Below are 18,101 nucleotides of genomic sequence, written 5' to 3' on the forward strand. Positions count from 1 at the left end.
CAAAATTCATCAGATATTCAAGTGAAAATTACATCGAGATAAATTTGGTAAATAAATCCCTTTAAATCTGAACAATGTGAAGATAAAAAAAAAAAGAAAAGAAAAAAAGAAATGGAATAGCCGTAATAAATGCGGCAACCATGAAACGAAAACATCTATAAAACACGCGTTTGCTTACTTTTCGGATCGATCGATCGATCGAGAAAGAGGTATAGGTCGCACCTGCGAAATCGTTCGCATAACGTCTCCCCCTCACGGTTCGACACTTTTCCACGATACGTTTACACCATTATGCACTCACCTAGAATCAGGTCAAGCCTGTGTATGCATGTATGTATGTACGTGTGTATGTGTGTGTGTATGCACGGCCGAGTCACATTTCTCCATCGTTCGATTTTGATGTGCGTCATTAAAACATCGTATATAAAAGCGGATAGCAATCATCGCCTTGCTCTTTTTCGCCTATGCGTTCAGACGATATCCAATTCGATCACGTACGCGCCTCGAGCCTTCTTCTTCCTCTTCCTCTTCTTCTTCGATTCCCCAAATGTTCCTGCATCGCCTCCATTGACGCACATCGCGCGCCAGAAATGTGTATCATGTGCCATTGAATTTACTGCTTCGACGAAGTCTCAAGAATAATCGAATTTCAAAGCCTCGTGTTTTTTTTTATATCCGATCTTTGTCATTCTTGTTATATTCGAATGATTGTAGAAGGAAAAGTGGATGAATAAGTAGCTTGATTTTTTTTTTCTGCAGCAAATTGGAGGATGATGGATTTCTTGCGACGAGATATTCATTTCGAAATACATAATCTTTGTATCGTTATCAAAATATGTATGTATATATTTGAAATATTATTTTTCTTATTTTTGTCATTCAATGAATAATTAGACAGGGAAAAAGTAAATTTTTTCTTAAAATAGTAAAGATATGTTATTAACAATTATATTATTTCAATATTAAAATTAATATGTTTTTATTTTTATTCTCTTTGTCGATTTTGATTTTTGAATGACAGTTTAGGGAAAATAGACTTTTGGAAATTATTAATTTCATTTGTATTTTATATTATTATTATTAAAATGTACATTTGAAATATTATTTTGTCATTTTTATTCGATGAACGATCGAATAGAGAAAACTAGGAAAAATAGACTTTCGAAACATGGAAGATGAATATTTTTTGAAATAGGGATAACAATAGAAGGATTTTGCAAATGAATTTCTCTTGTATAATTACATTTTTCTATATACACAATGAAATAGGAAAAATTCGTTTCAAAATGCAATAGCATTTATTTATATGTATTGTTATACATATATTTATATGTATTGTTATTAAAATTGTACATGGTTATACATTATATAATGTTAAATCCTTTTATCTTTCTTTGCCATTCTTCTTACTTTAAACAAAATTTATACAAAGTTGAATAAAGTAATTTTTTTTTTTATTTTTGCATCAAGATCTTTCTCCTTTCATTTTTATCATTTTTCTTCTGTGTTTCAAAGTTTTTATATTTCAATTGATTCTAAAAGATAGTATATAAATCTTGTCAGAACTTTTAGTATCGATATGTTTTCCTCTTTATCACTTTTGTTTTCTTTAACTGACTGGTTGCGTATCTTTCTACGTCGAAAGTTACTATTCCAAATAAATTATAGTTGTATTTTAGTAACATAAATTTCAACATTTTCTCACCTAGACAATTTTTCCTCTTTGTTATTCTTGTTTTCTTTAACGACAGTTCGCGTATTTTTCCCTCTTCCTGAACAAAAGTTATTTTTCGAACTGTCGAACTACAAATTTTTTTCCGCATAAAACGTTCTTTTCGTTTCTATCCTCTCCCCTCCCCTCCCCATTTTAGTTTTCTTCAACGCTCGTGGAAGATTATTTTAAAATTTTTGAACCAGAAAATTTGTTTCCAAAATGTCTTTCAAGATGTCAAAATGATATTTTATCCTCCACGCCTTTTTTCTTTCTTAAATAAACGATTACAAACGTATTCTTTCATTTAGAAAATTAGCAACTGCTGAATAACGTAAATTTCGTGTAAAACTTTTCTTCAAACTTTTCCCAGACATTCTTTTCCATTCTTCTTCTTTAAACTTCTTTGAACAAACTTTGTTAATTTTTCTTGCAACTGCAAATTATCATTATAAATTCTGGAAATCATTTTTTCATTCTTAAAATATTTTTACATTATATATATATATATTTTTTTAATTAAAATTTTAATATTCCACAAAATTCCATAAAATTATTTCAATGCTTCCACGTTGAAGCTGCATTTTTCGATTTTATTTTTTCGAGTCTTTTTGCAAGATATATACTTGTAGATTTTTTTAAAATGAAATAATTTTGAATCGAAAGATTAGGAAGGAAGATCTAAACACATGCTTGATCTGCCCAGTTTGCTAAAAGTAACGATATCGTAAAAGTTAAAATAGTTGTTACGGATTAATTTCCGTAAACAGGATTTTTTAAAGGATTTTTTATCGTTTTATTGAATTATGAAAAGAGTCACTGTTACAAAATGAAAAAAAATTCTAATTTGAAGATTAAGACATTTACATTTTATTAAAAAAAAAAAGATAGCTATGGCTATCCAATCAAATAAAAATAAAAAAATCTTCAAGCTTTAATTTTTTAAAATATTTTTCTCTATAATTTTTCTTCTCCAATATTTTTTCCTATTCTTGATTTGAACTTTGCTTTTCCTCATATATATGATAAAAAAAAAATAATTCCACTACTCTAATATAAACATGCTATTGAGATTTCTAATCTGCTTAATAGTTTAATTATTGAATTCATCACGCATCCTGATTATTGACAAAGCTGATCATTGAGTATCAAAAATGAACAAATCATTGATTTTACTGTATACATTTTACACACGCACACACACACACATATATATAAAATTACATAAAACAGTAAAACGATTGATTCGTTCGCAGTGTGAATAAAGCTTGATTCACACTAACAGTCAGATCACTCATGGAATCGGGCAACAGTCGATATCACTCACGCGTAATCCAATGAGAGGGTTCACACAGTGAATTGACAAGCGAAGTCAAATGAAAATCTGAATCGTGGAATCGTGAAATCGGTTTATCGGCGATCTCAATATTCTTGATATGATTTCGCTTGATCGTCTGTTGGAAACGAGTCGAAACAACTAGAATGGATGACGACCAGTTGATAGAATTTGTGCGAAATTACAGCGAATGTGTATTCAATCGCAGAAGAGTATCGATTATTCCGTAAAATTGTCATCTTTTTGTTTCTAATGCAGTAATTCTCTTTCGTCCAAAATTAATAAATTGTAAAATTGAATAAATTACGATTTTCATTAACAAAATTCATTCAATTTTGCTTCTTTCTCGAATGAATAAAATGAAAGAAGTATGACGAAAATGTAAAAATGACGGTAAAATGAAAATTCAAAATCATTTGACTACGCGATTTAATTTGGCAACCAATTTTGTCAAAAACTCGAGAACTCGAAAGTTGTTAATATTTTTGTAAGAAAAAGAACAAAATAAAGGTTAAAGAAATTATTATATTCGACGTTAAAAATACTTATGAAAAAGATATTAAGATCTCTTATTGATAAAATTTTTTTCCAATATCATCATCATCATAATCAATTTATAAATATAATGCTCCTCATCAAGAGACATAGATGATATTTGTCAGACCTGTGAAACGACAAAAAAATGATCACTGAAAATTTTTGAATCAAAAATCTGTTCAAAATTATCTCACGATCTTTCCTGTTAAGACTCTCAAGGTCAAACCTTTTGTTTACATTTCCTGCTCCTCCCAAGGTCAAGCCTTTCAATTTATGATATTTTTATATAATATTATAGTATTATATTATCTTCGTGATGTATTCTCGATCTATATAAAAAAACAAAAAAAAAAAAATCTATGAAATTCCATCATGGTCGTCGATTGAACACCGTTCCTTATTAACGATGCCATTACGATATTCGTTGAACGACATTAACGAAGATGTCATAATGGAAAATTTTTTTTTTCGAAAGAAGAAAAACTTGTGAAATCTTGACGAGAAATCGAAATTCCTTATGAGTTAGGATATTGCTCTGTGATTCCTCTCATTGCACTGACTGCGTCAGATATCGATAATCGATAGTACTCGTGTACTCGTTACCAATATTAGCGTATAGCAGGTTTCGCCGTTGTAAGGACATTCGCATAATAATGTCAACAGTGTGTTCGGAGAAACGGGGACAACCGAGCGACAAGCGTAACAGGTGATATAACCGCATGAAATACAACCGGAAATACAACCGCCTATACCTTCGATGTTAACGGGGTATCTATGCTTCTTTTCTAGAAAAAAAGAATTGAATTTAGTATTTCTTTTCACGAAATAGAGATTATAATGTATGTGAATCTATCTGTATCTTTGAGAGATGAGATGGAAAAGAATTTTTTATCTTTAGGGATGGTGAAATTGATTCAGTTGTTTATTATGTTTATATAATAAACATGAAAAATAGTGAAATTTATTTTTGTTATAAAAAAAGTACTAAGAATATAGTGGAGAGTATTAATAAGTGGAATAATGAGAGTTTTTCTAATGATTATAAAATAAAATTGTTATTATTTGTCCAAAAAGGAAATAATTATTAATCGAATCTTTCAAAGATTTGTGAAATATCTTGTAAAAAGAAATTTTTAAATATTTTAAAATTATTCCAAAATTTTCATGTCGTTTTAAATATTCATTAGCTATTTATCTTTCATATCAATTATGGATCACGTTTTTAAAATTAACTTTTAAAAATAATTATTATTATTATACATTTATAGGAAATAATAATACTTCTAGCAACATTTATTGTAATTTTAAATAAATTTTTATAATATTGCAATAAACTTTAATATTTTATGAAATTCTAAATTATTAATAAATATAATTAAGTAAATATAATTCAAATAATATACATATCATTAATGGATGTTATATCATTAATAATTACATATTATCACAAAAAAATCATCTTTCATATAAACTTTTGAAATAATTAATATAAAAATTTAGTGGAATTTAATAATTTTACAAAAATGAAAGTTTTAATCAATTTGTAACGTGATTTCAGATAACCAATTGATATTTCTAAAAATTCCAAATTACAATTCACCATCTCTCACATTTGTAAATCAAAGAATGACAGAAGGTTGGCATGTTAGAATGAGAGTTGAAAACCGAGGAGGAATGAATCAATTAGAGCCAGTTTCCTCTCCTCGCCATCAATTTCCCAAGTGAAACGTGCGACTAATGTAGTAGACTAGACAATCTGTACTGAGAAGATTTAATTCTTTGAAATAATCTGTTCTATGAATATTCTTGATTCAACTTAAATTTAATGCAACAATTTTACAAACTTTCTGCAAATTAATTTGTGTGATCAATCATTGAAATAATTTAATTCTTGTTCCATGAATATTCTTGATCCATTTTAACAAAATTTAATGCAAATTCTACAAATTTTCCAAATCTATCTCTTAAAATAATCCACTGCAACGATTCTACAAATTTTCTGCAAAAATATATCTTTTAATTTATGCGATCTATAATATCATTGAAATAATCTATTTTTGATCTACTTAAATTTAATACAACATTTTCTACAAATTTTCTGCAAATATATTTCTTAATTTATATGAAAGATAAAAATTGTATGTGACAATATTCAATAAACGAGTTAATTATGGGACAATATATTCTTAAAAATAACTTATTAACTTTTCACCTTTTAAAGTTCTTTATTTAATATGCGATTTAATATATCTTATTTTAATTTTAATATTAGGTAATCAAGAAAATTCTGTCATTTATTTTCATGACAGATAAATATAATTATTCATGAAATTTATCTCAAATGATAGTTGAAACTTTACAAAGCATTTCCAGAAAAATCGTCTCAAAATTTCTTATTTAATTTTCACTCTTCTGAAAATCTCTTTTGAATAAAGAGAACAATTTTTTAAAGTGATTTTGACTTTTATATTTATATTTTTTTTTTCTTTTCGAACAAACTTTTCTATATTGCTTAAATTTAAATTTTTTCCTTTTCCACAAAGAAAAAAACGAGAGAAACATTCTTGATTAACTAATATTTTTGTATAATTATTTGTATAAATTATATACTTCTTTGTTAAGAAAATTAAAATAAAAAAAAAATTACGAAAATAAACCTTTGACAGAAAATATCCTGGAGCAGAGCGTAGCTTATGTTCTTGTTGTTGACTCGTCTTACAGTAACAAAGAAAAATACAGTTTCGCAGAAACGAAAATCATGAGCATCGATAATAAGGATTTTTTTATTTTCTCTAACTCTTTGTAGAGATGAATTCGCATTTTATTGAAAGATTAATTACGATAAATCATATTAAAGTAATATATCTCATTTTTTTACCTTTCAACAAAAATATTATAGTACATTCTTAAATTGAATAAAAAAAATTGCTTCAAATTCAATATTTATAAAAATTAAAAAAAAATTCTATCTACAGTGTATCATATTTATTTAATTAATTTATCACATTTATTTAATTAAAAACAATTCATTCATAGAAAATTAAATACTCAAACTCCCTTGAAACTATTTCTATATATCTCCAAAATTTCACCTATAGTATATTATATATATTTAATTCTTTTATACAACAATATACAGAATATAATATATAACAATATCAATAATTCAAGTGAAATTATATTTAACAGAGAAAATGATTATACAAATGATTACAATACAAGTATCTGATGTATTTTCCATATATTAAATATGGAATATATATATAAATAACTCAATTCTTAACAATTAATAATAAATCTTTTTTGCAAAAAAGTTCACAAATATTATAAAAAAACATATGTTTAATCTTTACACGTATCATTTTTACTGACAAAAAAGCAAAATAGAAAATTTCAAAAACGAAAAATAAAAAACATTCTCTAATAATAATAATAATAATAATATCATCGACAATGCATCACTGTATAAATCCTTTTTAGTTTCATATCGTGACACGGATGCGATCTTTCAAATTTTCTTCTTCTTATTCTTCTTCTTCTTCTTCATCGGCTGAATATTCAAATAATTCAAATCCACGGACGGTAGGCGTGGATTTTCTAAATATTTGGCCGAGTATGTTTATCGACATGTCGGTGGTGGACGTATGAGCGAGTTAACAGGCGCGAGCACATAGGCGGGATGCCGTATGCAGCGCGAAAGGGATGAGAGGGGGAGAAGAGACATGGAAAGGCAGCCTGCTAGATCCGCCGCTAAAAATACACGTCGCAATAAACTCAAGGGTGACGTCCACTACATAGACACGACGTATTTAGCTGTCCTTAGTTACACATTCATTCTTATTCTTCTTCTTCTTCTTCTTCTTCTTTTGAGTTGGCCGTTTAAAAGAAAGTTTCCTTTTATTGCCGGAGCTAAATCCGAGTCGCAATCGAAAAGTTCTCGAAAAGGTGATTGAGAGTGTGTGTGTGTGTGTGTGTCGATGAATGGACAGTTTTCATTTGGAATGGAAATAGGAAATGAGGGAGAGAAACGAGGGAGATTAATAATTTATCTATTTTTCGAATTGTTGGTACTTATTTTTTTGGAGAATGTTAGATGATAATAAATAAGGAACGAAAGGAAATGGGAGAATTACTTGTGAATAATTTATTTTCTAAAATTATTAGTTTTTATTTAATTGAAATAGTAATGATAGTCACATGTTTATCGTATTTGAAATAAAAATAGGAGAGAAGAATTCATTATGACAAAATTTTTATTCGAATTTCTGAACTTGTAATTTTATTTTTAATAATTATTGTATCACGTAATAATATAAAAGTAAAATCGTTGTTGAAAATTATTTCTAATTTGAGATTTAAAAAATTAGGATATTTTTTTTTTATCTTCGATAAAGTGATACATTTAATTTAAAAGTTAAAGATTTTCTAAAGAATTTATCTTTTCTTTGCTACTGTGCTATTATTATTATAATATCAAAAAAGTATCGTAGATTCAAGAAATAACATATATTTTTATTTTTTGATTTAAATAAAGAATTATGGTTGCTTTTCAATAAATTTATCTTTTATTATTACTGTACATTCTTTTTTTTGTTAATTGAATAATTGTCTTCGTATTGTTTAATTTCTATTTCTAAAAATAATATTTATAAAATAGATAAAAAAGATAAAGAAGATTAACAGCAATGTGATATTGTTTAAAGTACATTTAAATTATAAAATAATCTTTATCATAGAATATAATATAATATGATATTTCTTTAAGAAAAAAGAAAAGATTTTATTTGATTTATTATTTTTACTGCAATTCTACTTTGAAGAGAAGTGCTGTATAATATAAATAAACTCTGGAAAGTATCAGCAATTCAAGAAAGAATGCAGTTGAACAAAAATTCAAAAATTTCAATGCATATAAAATCTTCATAAAAATTAAATTTATATAAATATATAAATATTTCGATTTCATATTATTCTGATACTTATAAGAAAAAATAATCAATTGATTAAATTAAAAATTATTAAATTCAGCGTAATAGATGAAGTTTGGATATGTAAATGGATAACTTCACAGTTAGTTTATTGATATAGCGTATCTGGACTCTGCAGTGCGTCAGTGTAGATCGTGAGTAATTAATAACAGTAAGTCAAATTGCTTCCTAAGTTTAAGACTTACACAAAATGAAGTGTGCATACAGAACATAATATCATAGTATATTTTTCAACTATAATTAAATTCCATTTATTTCTCATAACTGAAATAATAATCCTTGCACAAACCTTATTTTCTTTTTCGATGACTCCATACATTTAAATATTTCGTGTTAACTATTTGTCAAAAGTTTCGAATTATTTTCCCAATTGCAGCTATATCGATTCTTTTTACTTTTTTAATTTCGATATCGATTCAATTCCAAAATTAATTTTACAAAATATCTATTGAAATTATTATATGCAATTAATTTCATTTATTTGAACAAATTTTATTTAAAAAAAAAAACTTTTTGTATTAACATTACCTCAATCTAATTTTTTTTTTAATTTTTTAAATTTTTTAATTTGCACATCTTAACGATGAATATATTTTTCAGATTGCTCGTGTCAAAAAAATGTGTAATATTATATTATTGATTATTTATTAAGTAAAAATTTCGAGCTGTGCCACAGCATTGCAGTAGAAGATATGGAAAAAGATTCCAAAAAAATAAACTTCCATAGCATCCCACTAGATGACACTAATGAAGCTCATTTAGAATTAATAAACGAGAAAGTAGTTTCAGATGTTTCAAGTCAGACTCCGTCACGTTCGTCCCACTGGGATATTTACAAGTTCCATTGAAATGTTCATTTAAAAGCACTGCGTCATTGCAAAAGTGCGATTCTTTCAATTTGGAATATTCCAGTATTTGGGCAATTTTTGATCCAATGGTATTCTTCCATTATTTAAATATTTCTTATTAGTGCGAAAAAACTTTTGATTCTCAATATTGTACTATTAAAAAATTTATCTTTGATTCAGAAATAGAAGAAACTCGAGATATAAAAATTTACTCGTGTTTTTAAAATTATTAAATTATTGATTTTAATACGAAGAAAAATTTTAAAAACCAATATTATTTCTTATTTTAAAATTTTGCATCAAAATTTTTCTTCAGTCATTGAAAATCTCTTTGTGAATCAGAAACAAAATGAGACGAATAAAAATTCGAGGAACAAATTAATATTAATTTCGAATGTTGAAGTATTTTTTTATATTCTCAATATATTTATATTCTTAATATTTGAAAATTTTTAATATTTGTTAATATTTTAAAAAATTTTATACCATTTTTATTTTTGAATATGTAAGATTATATTATATTTTGCTGAAAAATTACTAAAATTGAACGTAATAAGTACAAACAGAGAAAATTTTAAAATTCCATTAAAAAAATATTGAGAGAATTTTTAATCAAACATTGTAATAAATGTTAAACTTTATTATAAATGTTAAATTATTAATTTCTCTTCTAATATTTATACAATTAAATGTAAAAATCTACATTGAAAAATATCGATAATATAAGGGAAATATTTAATTTCTTATTAAATTCATACGTATCTTTATTCTTTAAAATAAGAGACATATATAATCGTTTAAAAATATTAGATACATTTTTCTTACACGTTGAAAGAATAAATGTAATTATTATTATAAAATTTATTATTATTTGTAATAATTACATTTAACAATCTCATTTTACAATTTCAACGTTTTTCAAAATAAAGATTTTATATTTTTATGTAGATTTAAAATGTTCCATTTTATTTCAACAAAAAAGATCTATCAACACTTTTGAAAAATCATATCATCTTTTTTAAAATTTATCATTTTCTTACAGAATTTAAAGTTTAGAAAATATAGGAATTTAAGTACAAATAAAAAATTTTATAATTGAACTTCTATTCTGATAAATTTTCCAAGAATATGAATTTTATCGCTGGAATACAATATCGTGTTCCTTTAACAATCTTCTATCAAATATAGGTCAGATATTTAAACATCTATTATTTTCATCCACTCGCAAAAGTTCATTAAAATCCAATAAAATTTGCAATTATATCAAGACTATTAAAATTAAAACTTAATTAATCAAAATGAAAATCGAGAGAGTTTAGATCTAATGATTTCGTACTGAATTCTTTGAAAAAATAAAAATGCAAATTAACATTTCAAATATTATTCTTTTTTCAATCTCAAGAATTATTTAATAATTTTTTAATAAATCTAGATATCATTCCATTGATAAAAAAATTTGTATGGCTTTTTAAAAAAATTTTCTTACTGAATTTTCAGAAAAAAAAAATTAATTTGAAATATAAATTTCAAATATAATTCTGAATTTGTTTGAAAAAAAATATTATCCTTTTCTCGATTTCAAGAATTATTTAATAATTTTTTGATAAATCTAGATATCATTTTATTTATAAAAAAATTTGTGTGGCTTTTTTAAAAAACTTTTATTTTATTATTATTTATTCATTTTTTTAAAATATTAATTTTTATTTAATTTTTAAAAAATATTTTATAAAATTTTACGTAATATTAAGAGTATTGGAATACGAAATAACAGCAGATATAAAATAATAGGCTAATGTCCGAGAAAATAATAGTCGGGATAATAAAAGTTCCTAACCAAACTTTGTTCAGCCTATTTTACGATCACCCATTGTATTGATTAATGTTGATGGTATGAAGCTCGTATTTTTCACTCCAATACTGTTTCTCCAATTCGCTGTTTCTTTCAACGACTAACAGATACAAAGAATTTCATGGAAACAAAACAATTCATAGTAATTTTAAGAGACAAGCAATAATAACAAATTTATTATCAAGTAATTAAGAAAATTCTATATAATTTCTTTTACGATAGAAAAAAATATATGATAAAATAAAGAACCACTTTTAAAATTGCAATATTATTTTACAGACAATAGAATTTTATTGCATAAAGAGAGATTTAAAATTAGGTGTATAATGGATTACACTTGGAATATATTTTTATTTATGAATAACTATCAATTACGTGATGAATTCACGAAGAAAATTGATCAGAAGATTTCTTATTCAATTTCTTTCATCTTCATCTTTCATTACATTTCATCTTTCAATTACATTTTACAGAGAAATTCATCTAACTCAAAAATTCTAAAACTATTCCAAATTAATGCATATTTGTATGTACATAGAACATAATACATTACATATAGATTTTTACAATTTTTTTGATGAGAAATCTCTTTCAACCAGATAAAATCAACCCTCTAAATTATCAACATTTTTTTCAATTCTTTTTTTTAACAGCAAGCCGATAAAGTATCTTCTTTTTAATTTAATTTTATTCGACTTATTATAACGTTGTATTTAAAGAAAAAGAAACTTTGAATTATTAATTTCATCCCTTTAAAATTCTCGATGAAAAAAAAATTGCTCCACATAATTCTTTGTTTATAAAGTTTCGTTAAGAAATTAATTTGATCAATAAATAAAAAAGTGTTCGAATATATATATATTCCTTTCCCCCCTTGCAGAAATTAACAAAAATTCCAAAAAAAATCCTCGATCCAATAAAATTTAAAAATTAAAATCAACAGATAGTTGAAGAAAAACCAACTAAAAAAAAAAAATCGATCGATATGTCGAACAACGGTGACAATAGAACACGGGACCAAGAGATGGAGGAAAATCGTGCATCGTTCGATCGTACAACAATCCCTCACGACGACGACACCCCGTTCGAGATCCCTCCTCGACCCCTAAATTACCACCGATCGATCGACAATTGCTACGTACTGTGCCCAAGGGACGGCCAAGAACGCGCCTCTTTTTACCTCGAGTGCATCGAGTTCGCGAACGAGTTCCACACGGGCAATCGTCTCTGTCCATCTTACATACGCGACGAGGCACCGCGCCGCGCAAAAATCTCGAAACAGAGCAGAAGCAATTCGGTGGTCGATCAACGCCGTCGTTCCAGCGTTCAATCGAACCGCTTGAGGACAAACAGCTGCGGCAACGGCAGGCCAACACCGTTAGGTAGGAGACAATTGGGTCATCGGACTTTTCCGATCGATGGGAATACGCATCGCGGTATTTTGTCTTTCGGTGTATAACCGATTGGGAAGGGTAATAGGGTGGGGTGGAAGGAAATTTTTTATTTTTCCATTTGTTTGAGTGAAAAATTCGATTGGTGGGAAACAAGTGAACGATTTTCTCTTTAATTTTATATTCAAATTGTGATTAATTTTGGACAAAATTTTAATAGGTGAAGTTAAGAATAATGTTACAGTGATAATTTATTATTCGAACTATAGATAAAGGATTGGATGGAAAGAAGATCAGCTATGAACGTTTATAAGAGTATTTTAAATGTTTACATAAAGTTATAATACTTGAAGTACACTTTATTCGAAATTTTTAGATGTTTACTCGATTCAACTTGTTTGTTTCTTTGTTAATTGAAAATTAAAAAGCTTGAGGTGAGCTTCATTGTTTCGAAAAACAAAATAAGAAAAAATTAATTATTGCGTACTATAATTAATCATTTTTTCGCTTATAATTTACAAGTAATTTAAAATTTTGGCGGATTAATTTTTTTTGTATTTGTTATGATAAATTTTTAATATTTTAATTAATATATATATATATTTACTTATCTATTTTCATTTTATTCTTTAAAAGAGAATCGTGTATCAAAAAATATTGATATTGGGAAACATTGATATATAGAATCGAATGTTTTAACGCAAAATAATTTTTTATTCATTTTCCATATATAATCCTTTACATAAATAGAATTACATTTAATCAATAGAATAAAAATTAACGTATAGAATTTCTCGATTATTTACATCGTTTTTTCAATATTAATTTTTGTATTACACATTTTGTTAACGATTCATATCTATACCATTTTAAACAATTAAACACATGATTATATATCTCTGAGATGACGTAAGAATATAAAATGTGATAAATTAAATGAATAAAGCGAAAAATTGGGTCTCATTGAACCAACACAAACTTCATCAAAAACACCGATAATAATAATAATAATAATAATATTAACTGCAAGAATAATGAAAAAAAATCACAATATATATAACATATTATATATATTAAAATAAAATAAAATATATCTGTTATATATTTATCATCAATTATATTATTGTCAGTCACTGATACCGACGAATTCTATTCGATGAAGTTCGTGTCACTTGTATTATAATAGGACCCAAAAGAGGGTTAAATATAATAACCATTCAAAAGAAAAAAAAAATGTTCAGGGAATGGTAGAAGAGGTAGCTCGACTAGAAGAACGAAAGTACGAAGGACGAGTTCCACTCATAGAAAGGATTCTGTCCAACCTCTAAAAACGGTAGTAAAAGAGGCGCAGAAGATCGTGGAGGATGAACGAACTTTAGAGCAAGCGAGACGCCATCGAAGGATCGCTATGATCATCGTGGGAACGTTTATTTTCCTTCTGGTGGCTTCCGTACTCGTGGTGGTGGTTACATTAACCCACAGCACGTTTTTGAGCCCGCCTATGGGCTCCAAGGAGCTTGCTGAGCATCGAGCTCAGACGTAAACTATCATTTTGAAATATCTTATCGTACGAGTGATATTGAGAGAAATGAAATTTTTAGAAAATAATGTGTGTTCGATACTGGAATTAAACTTGGACGAAATTTATTCGAAATAATAATTTAGAGATAATTAATAAATGAAGTTGAAAAGTTGGGGACTTGAATACTTAAGAAAATACTTAGAATACTTGAATACTTAAGAAAAAATTAATTTTTTTTTTTTGTATATTTTTATATTCTCCAGTTCAAATTCCGATCAATAGACTGTAGGTTTTTATGTAATAAAAATATCTTCAAATATTCAACTATATATACAGAAATTATCATAATATATAAAACATATCCCACGCTTCGTATCATAATAAAAATCTACTGCAAAAGTCATGCAATGAAACTTCGAAATTTTTTATATAAAAAAAATGGGAAAAACTTATTCGAGAAATAAAGAAAATCGTGCTATTGAAGTCACTTTTTGTTTTATCCCGATATCTGGATCGGTTGCCGAGATACAAGGACTCAGGCTCGCTTAAGGCACTGCGGGAGTTATGAATGGAACCGCGACCCAGTGACCTATATTTCTTTCTGAAAATGAGTACTACGCTTTTCCAAGAATTGTATCTGTCATTTGTTTAGCATTGGTCGGCGACTAGATGCGAATCAGAGATCCGAGTAAGTGACAAGAACGAAAGTAGTAAATAGAAACTAAAAATTATTCTTTTCTTTACACGACGATATCTCAGGAACCGGAAATTGTATCAAGATAAAAAAAAATGCGTTTTAAAGAAGAAGATTCTGCGCTTCCAATAATCGTTCATTCATTAACCGGAAATCACTATCTTCGGAGTTATAGCGGTTCAAATTTTTTCTAATTTTAATAAAATTTCTTAAGTATTATATTGCAATAGGTCATAAAGAAGCGCGAGCGAAAAGTCCAAATAAGTGACAAAGATGGAAATAGCAAAGAATTAAAAATTACTCTTTTCTTTACACGATGATATCTCAGGAACCGGAAATTGTATTGGGATAAAAAAAAAAATTAGTTTTAAAGAGGAAGATTCCGCGCTTCTAATGATCTCTCATCTATTAACCAGGAATTACTATTTTCAGAGTTATAACAGTTTAAATTTTTCTTAATTTTAATAGAGTTTAATCGAGTTTTAAGTAAATTACGAGATAAATATTTCTATTTCTGAAAAAATATTATTTACTACGATTTTATTAAAAATTCTAAATTGATTTAAGAACTTTTTTGAAGTAACTTGGATTTTTATTTAATCAATTGGATTAATTATTGATTAATCAAACGGATTTTATGATTTTTATTATTTTTGTAATAGAACCTTCTATATTTATATTACTCATGTATAATAAGAAAAACATATATAATAGGAAAAATATATATCTACATGAAAATCTACAGTCTAAAAATTAGTATATTGAAATAATAAATCTTAAATAATGTGATATTTAAAAAAATATATAAGTTTTATGTTCGCTCAATTTACTTAAATAAAAATAATCTAAATAAATGAAATTTATTTAAAAAATATGTGTATTTGAATAGTTATTAGTTTAATTACATAATTAATAAAGAAAAAATTGGAATAATAGAATAAATTATAACAGTATCGATTCTGTGAATAAATGAATATCTAATTGATTTTAATATTAAAGAACTTTTTCGTTAATAAGTTATTAATATAAGTGAAATCAGAATTTATATAGAAAAAATTTATATAGAAAAAAAAACATAATTTTATTATTATTTTAATTTAAATATAATTATTTTTGTTTTTTTACAAATTTTTTAAAAATATAACTTAATTTTCTACAATATATTTATTATCAATGATATTTCTATAAAAAAATAGAAAATTTCATAAAATTGAAAATAAAAGCAGAAAAGTATTCCTGATAGATAATATTTTGATTTAAGCAAAATTATAATAACATATCTGATTTCACTCAGCATTTTCATACAATAATATTTACAAAATGAAACGTAAATATTAAATAAAATTAATAACACCACTTAGAAATTGCATAAATTAACAATGTGATATTCTAATCGATTTCAGTGCGCAGAGAAAACGAGGAGCTGTTGAATTCCCTCAACAGAGTCTTCGTAACTGAAAACTCAACAATGACACTCTGAAGAAACTGTTTTCTAAGAAAGACGAGTGGCCTGTTTTGATGCGTCTTTCGAAGAAGTTTGAAATTGAGGCAAGAAGCAAGAAGCAGAAGAAGAAGAAGAAGAAGAAAAAGAAAAACTATCGCTTAACTTCGAAGTAGAAGAAGAGATCAAGGATCGTTTTTCAAAAGCAGGCAAAGTTTTATTACAATTCCATTTTATCCAAGACGTATAGTTAGGTGTAGCGAGGAAATGGCCAAATTTCATTTGTCAATGTCGACACGAGGCTAATTTGTCCACTCTGCCGATAGAATACGAACTTCGAACTAAATCTATAACAAGATGGTGTCGACATCTGTAATTCTGTTCTCGTTATTTCGAAGGTACGTCCAACCTCACTTTTTTTTCATTGAAGTGTATAATTTGATATTCTCTGGGAGGAATCGAATATTACACTGTCTCAAAAATTCTTTTCATTTTTTTTTTTTTTCTATATGAATTTATTATATTTTTTTAGAACTTTTGCGATTTCGATGATCGATAGATCATACAATGATATTTTGTCGTTTGTGAAATTTTATAGAATTGATGGTATTAATATTTCATCTATTATTTTTCCAAAATAACTTTGATTTATTTAAAATAATCAAGATGACTGTTAAAATTATATCGATTGATTAATTTTCACCATGATTTATAATTATATCAATAATTAGTAAAAATATGTTTTATGTTATGTTTTATAGAAGAATATTTCAAATATTTAAAGAATAAATGATTAAAATAAAATAATAAATAATAAATGATTAAAGTAATGCATAAATAGATGAACGAATAAATATATTAAGTACCATTAGTGATCACGTAGCGCTAGTGTCGCGTCATTAATCATCATAGTGTCATGTCAAATTTTTAGTATTAAAGAATAAATTTTTTTATAATCAAGTACATTTTATTTAATATAATTATAAAAGAATAGATGTATAATCTATTCAACTTGTAACTCGATAATTTTCTAATATTATTGATTTTATGAAATATATAAATGATAATTTTATGAAAATTTTATGAAAAGATACTTAACAAAAATACAAGTGTTCTCAAAATGAAAAATAATGTCAATAATTTCTTAAATATGCAAATAACGGAAAGAATTTTTGAGACAATCTAATAATATACAGGATGTTTCCTATTTTCCTATCAAATTGCAGGAGCACAATCTATATATGAAAATAGAAAAAAAAAAATGTATGCAAGATATGAATATATTCTTATGATAGAAATAGAGCCGAGTATTTTCATTTTTCATTTAAATTAACTAACTTTTTTGTTTGTTTTGGTCTTTAGAATCGATCTTCTAAAGATGTCTTATGAATATATTAATACTATGTGAAGTTTGTAAACGTTTTCAAAGTTATAAATAGAATTATATATTAAAATATATGCAATCTAAATATTTGAAAAACAGCAAATTCTACATTATAATAATTCGAAATATCATTTTTTCAGATAAAAATATGAACAATTTAAACGATTAATTAAATATAAAAATTAAAAAAAATGTTATAATATATAAATAAAGTAAAATCAATTTAATACTGAACTCTATTATTAACGCATTTAAGGTGCGTTTAATATTAGCCTAGAACTTTGTAATATTTTAAACAAACTTTTACATTTTTATTTATAGATTATACAATTTTTGCACAGCGGTTCTTTTCATATCAAAATTAAAATTAAAATTAAAAATAAAATAAATAATTTAA

At 25.8% G+C, this 18,101-nt stretch overlaps 1 protein-coding gene across 1 annotated transcript in view; it reads left to right on the forward strand.

Moving 5' to 3' along the window:
• Positions 1-16,438, forward strand: part of LOC102679158 — a 37,815-nt gene extending 21,377 nt beyond the window's left edge. Inside the window, exon 4 of the mRNA XM_006615746.2 lies at positions 16,283-16,438. Coding sequence (XP_006615809.1) covers positions 16,283-16,359 — 77 coding nt within the window. The 3' untranslated portion in view covers positions 16,360-16,438. The remainder of the gene's footprint in view (positions 1-16,282) is intronic.
• The last annotated feature ends 1,663 nt before the right edge of the window (positions 16,439-18,101 follow it).

The sequence above is a fragment of the Apis dorsata genome, unplaced genomic scaffold (assembly GCF_000469605.1).
Source record: "Apis dorsata unplaced genomic scaffold, Apis dorsata 1.3 scaffold_233, whole genome shotgun sequence".
In the NCBI taxonomy this organism is placed as follows: Eukaryota; Metazoa; Arthropoda; class Insecta; order Hymenoptera; family Apidae; genus Apis; species Apis dorsata.